Below are 5449 nucleotides of genomic sequence, written 5' to 3' on the forward strand. Positions count from 1 at the left end.
TTCTAATGTTCAGCTTTTCTCTCAAGATACTTACACTCTGACGAGTATTCACATTGACATTACACATCCAATGGAGCATACTGGCTTCTATATATATATATATATATATACTCTCTGAGTGGTTGGCGTTAGGAAGGGCATCCAGCTGTAGAAACTCTGCCAAATTTAGATTGGAGCCTGGTGTTGCCATCCGGTTTCACCAGTCCTCAGTCAAATCGTCCAACCCATGCTAGCATGGAAAGCGGACGTTAAATGATGATGATGATGATGATGATGATATATATGCAAGTCAAAAATTAAAAATTACAAACAACAAAAGTAAAAAGGACATACACACGGAATGTATAAGATGGAAAAAAAGAGTGAGTATATAATGCTTTGAGCATGGCTCTTCATCAGAAAAAGAAGAGAGGAAAGACCTGGAGATGGGGAAAAAGTTCAAGAAAGGCATGTGTTTGGTTACTTAGCAGAAGTGGAGAGAGAGATAGAGAAAAGAGAATTTGAAGACAGGAGAGTCCAAAAATGGCCAGCAGCAGCAGCAGGAGCAGGAGGAGGAGGTGGTGGTGGTGGTAGTATCTGTGTGCACATGGGTTTGTGTAAGTGTGAGTAATGTATATGTAAAGGAGTGGTGTGGACAGGTTAGCAGCCATTGTTAAATTTGGCAGTGAGAGGCAAGGTGACAAGTTTGTGAGTGCATTGGTGTTGCTGTGTGTGTTTGTATGAGTGTGTGAGTAGGTGTGTGTATATGCATACAGATGTGTGTGTGTGTGTGAAAAGAAAAGTGACGAGTGTGTGAGTGCACTGGTATTCCTGTGTGTGTGTGTGTGTGTGTGTGTGTGTATGTATTTGTGTGTATATGAGTGTGACTGTGTGGGTGGGTGTGAGAGCAGCAATGTCACAAGTGTGTGAGTGCATTGTTGCTGTGTGTGTGTGTGTGTGTGGGGATGTTTGCATATGTGTTTGTGTATACATATGTACATGTATGTCTGCACATATGTGTATTGGCATGTGTGAAAGGTTTTTTTGTACATGCCAGGAAATGGAAACATGCGTGTGTGTGTGTGTGTGCGTGTGCGTGCGCACACATGTATGGTAGATGTGTATGTAGTATGTGGGGGTACAAGCTACTTATATGAATGAGTGGAAGATGAAATGAAATTAAGAATAATTATATGTATTTTATTGCTCCATCACTAGCCTCAATTTTCAAGTTCATTTAGCATTGTTTATGCAATTAGACAGTTGCCTCTAGCACTGAATCACCAGTCAGCAGTCTTTTGCCATCTTCAAGAGATACAAGGTTAAGAGCAACCTCCAAGAATTCTTCTTCATGTCTGCCCAGGTGTTTCTCCTCTTCAAGTTCCAGTCGCTTTGTGTGTGTCGCTCTTCTTTATACAACCGTCACACACACGCACAAGCGTATGGAGGAGGTAAGAGTGAGAATAGTTATTATGTGTTGAAAATATGTCAATATTAATAACAATGGTCAGACATTTGGAAGAAGAGAGTTTAGTTACTAGGACTTGACAGGAGCTCAATTTATGGATCCTGGAAAGATGAAATGCAAAATCATCTTCAACAGGTTTGAACTTGGAATATACGAGAACATAATACAGCAAGGCATTTGGTTAGCAATTCTAAAACTTTTACCATTCACCAACCTAATTAATAATGGAGGAGACCCCCTTTAGTCATGAATGACCATGGGGATTGCACCTAGAAAGTTACCCTCCAAGGCACAGGTCGGGCAAGGTTGTTTGTGGAAGACCAGCAGTCGCCCATGCATACCAGCCTCCCGTCTCCATGCCACCAGTGTTATCCAAGGGATAGGCAAAAGGACCAATACAGCTTGGCACCAGTGATGTCGCAACTCATTTCTACAGCTGAGTGAACTGGAGCAACGTGAAATAAAGTGTCTTGCTCAAGAACACAACATGCAGCCCGGTCTGGGATTCGAACTCACAACCTCACAATCATAAGCTTGACGCTCTAACCACTGAGCCATGTGCCTTCACTAACTAATAATAACAATAATAATAATAATAATAATAATAATAATAATAACAACAACAACAACACATCAAGATGAGTCAAAGAAAACATGCAAAAATAATATTGTTGTGATTATTTATTATAAAAATGTTAAGAATAATAAAGTTTACTCACTTTGAGGTACACCAAATGGCTGTACAAGTCCAATTCCCTGGGATAAAAGGAACTGCCGTTGTTGGAACTGTATCTGTTGTATTAACTGTTGTTGTTGTATACTTAACTCATGCATTCGTTGCTTCATCTGTTTGCTACTTTTGCTTTTTTCCGATGGTGTAACCGAACTATGGAGGGGACCTGACTGTACACCTGACACATTCTGCTGCGGTTGCTGTTGTTGCTGCTGTTGCTGTTGCAAGAGTTGAGATTGCTGGAGAATGTTGAGTTGCAGCTGTTCATTCAGCTGGTGCAGTAATTGTTCTTGTAATTTTTGTTGTTGCTAAAAAGATTGAAAATATTCTTATTAGTTGTTTCGTTTTAACAATCCTAGTTTGAAGGCAGAGTTAGTACAGAATGCATAAAAACACCATAAGAAAGATAACAGTAACTTGTTATGTTTATTTTACGATTATTGCCTTACTAATAACTATACAAATCCCATACAACACTTTTGGAGAAGAAAAAAGTGAAGTAAAAAAACTAGGGACATAAAATAGTTTTAGAAATGAAAATAGAAGAAAAGGGGTCTTTTTTGAGAATTAAAAAAAACCGTTTATTGCAATAATCATGTATCAAGTTGAATGATCTCCCCAAGAAAGAACTTCCCTTGTTTGACTTTCATAGTTCCTAATGATTTGAGAAAGGTGTAGTATCACTGCTACTACATATAACATAACAAAGAATGTTAGTTGAATGTGTTTTAAATCATTTAATTAACAGTTCGTCAATTCCAGAGGCTACTGGATCGATGTTTATTATCTCATAGCTTCTGTGGCATTAAATAGATGAGAACTACACCTACCCCTGGTTAAGAAAGTAACATTTCACAACTAACTTCTTTTGTGTAATCTGGTACTTCATCTTGACGACTAAGAGAAACACGGCTTGGAAAATACTGTCTGCTGTCCAGGAAATAAAGGAATATAACGGCAGTGGGACTAAACCTAAAAATCAAGGGCCAGTGTGGGTTCAACAGATTATCTACTCAGCTACTTCATCTACAGCTTTGCTTTGAAAGACATTTACGGCACCATCACCTAAACTCCACTCCAATATTTCAATGGAGATGTTTTGCTCAAAGACATATCAACAGTTGTTGAGAATCTAGTTTTTAGAACAACCAAACTCTTCTCACTCTGATAATTTCAAAAGCTCAATGAGATTTTGGTTTAATCTTATTAATGACTGCAGATGACAAAGGATTCTGGAAGCAGTTTGTTACTATACAACCTGAAATCATCATTTTAGAGGAATCTACATAAAAATTGTCTGTTGCTACAAATGAATGTTCTGTCAGTCCCTTTACAATATAACTATTATAAAGAAGATATCATCATCGTCGTTTAATGTCCGCTTTCCATGCTAGCATGGGTTGGACGATTTGACTGAGGACTGGTGAAACCAGATGGCTACACCAGGCTCCAATCTGATTTGGCAGAGTTTCTACAGCTAGATGCCCTTCCTAACGCCAACCACTCCGAGAGTGTAGTGGGTGCTTTTACGTGCCACTGGCACAAAGGCCAGTCAGGCGGAACTGGCAACGGCCACGCTCAAAATGGTGTATTTTACGTGCCACCTGCACAGGAGCCAGTGCGGCGGCACTGTAAAATGATAATGTCTGGTGAGTTTGTTTACAATAAAACAGTTACAACAAGCAATCACAGATTTACAAGTTGCATTCAATAGAAAGAGTGTAGCTCAAGTTGTAATGACATGTAAAGTGAGGAGTTGAAAACTGTGGAACACATTTGCCACAATTAATGATGGTAATACAAAATCTGTAAAGTGATTGGCATTAGCAAGAACATCCAGCTGTAGAAACCATATCAAAATGAATACCAGTTTCCAACACTGTCTTCAGACCAATTGGATTTTATCAAACCATCTAACATGGATGTTAAATTATCATGATAATGATATAAACCCATTTTATTCTCTGTGGAATATTTTACTAAATGTCACCATAATTACAATAATGTTGTCCAGAATCAAATAATTTAAAAGTTGTCATAACACAATCTTTAATGTTTGGAATATCATGAGGGGTGGGTGATATCTTTCTTTTATCCAAACTGGAAGCTGATCTATGTGATTAGTTGTTGAATAAAGTCTTTAGTATACAGACCTCCTGTTACTTTTTATGGAGAGAAAGAGTTCTGAGAGGCTTATCACAACCCTCCATCAGACTCTACATAATTCAGACACTAGTTTAGCAGAACCTCCTCTTCCTGCCGGTACTTTCTTTAGCTTGTTACGTATTCTATTGATCTCTATTTGTTGATTTATAGGTGTAGATAAACACACACATAAGTATATATCATTACTTACACACACATTTTCTTTTAATTTTTTTTTCTCTTCCAGCATATTGTAATTAGGATTAAAGATTAAAGACAGACAACATTTTAAGTTATTTATGAATTAAATTAAGATTGTTTGCCAACATAACATGGCAGTCCTGGTTTAGGATGAATGTTGCTGTAATTTAGCCCCAGGAGGCATCGTCTCCAGTTGGCTATATGATACGATTTGTGTCCTTATATTTTCGAACAAGGGAATCTTGGGAGCGCTAGATTCCCTTGTTCGAAAATATAAGGACACGGATCGTGTCGCATAGCCAGCTGGAGACGATGTCTACAGGAGCTAAATTACAGCAACATTCATCCCAAACCAGGACTGCCATGTTATGTTGGCAAACAACTTTTTACTCCAAAGTACTGAATATCACTTGTTGTGAGATTTAAAAATAGTAATTGTCTCAATTAAGATTTCCATCCATGTTGAGTCTCTTTCTTGGATTAACCATTCATCAATTAAAACAGATTCACAAAGTAAAACGATCTTAATTTCTCTAATATAAATATTTTAAATTTACAATTTGATCAACATCAAACTGGAATAACCCAAATGGATTCAGGATTGTCAACTGCTCAGGATGAAATGTTAATAGAGGATAGTCTTAACACGGAAGAGATGATTGGCTTACAACAGTCACATGCTGTAAACCAATCTCTGTAAGCATGCTCTAACTTTAACGGAGTTAAACTGAATGGTGCGATGTAAGAGGAGTGTGTTGCGAGAGATATGATTGCAACGCTGAACAGGTGGCAACATAAATTGGCTGCATCGAATGGCAACAAGGATTGGAAAAAAGGAGGAGATAAAATAAATGAATAAAAGGGGACAGCTACAAGGGGTGAGTCACAAACTTGAGGAGACATCAAACATGGTAGTATCTGGT

The 5449-nt window shown here is 38.0% G+C and overlaps 1 protein-coding gene across 11 annotated transcripts in view; it reads right to left on the minus strand.

Moving 5' to 3' along the window:
* Positions 1 to 5449, minus strand: part of LOC106881718 (forkhead box protein P2) — a 534685-nt gene that overhangs the window by 101908 nt on the left and 427328 nt on the right. For all 11 annotated transcript variants that reach the window (XM_052966861.1, XM_052966862.1, XM_052966870.1 and 8 more), the window contains one exon: positions 2167 to 2488. In XM_052966861.1, coding sequence (XP_052822821.1) covers positions 2167 to 2488 — 322 coding nt within the window. The remainder of the gene's footprint in view (positions 1 to 2166; positions 2489 to 5449) is intronic.

The sequence above is a fragment of the Octopus bimaculoides genome, chromosome 4 (assembly GCF_001194135.2).
Source record: "Octopus bimaculoides isolate UCB-OBI-ISO-001 chromosome 4, ASM119413v2, whole genome shotgun sequence".
In the NCBI taxonomy this organism is placed as follows: Eukaryota; Metazoa; Mollusca; class Cephalopoda; order Octopoda; family Octopodidae; genus Octopus; species Octopus bimaculoides.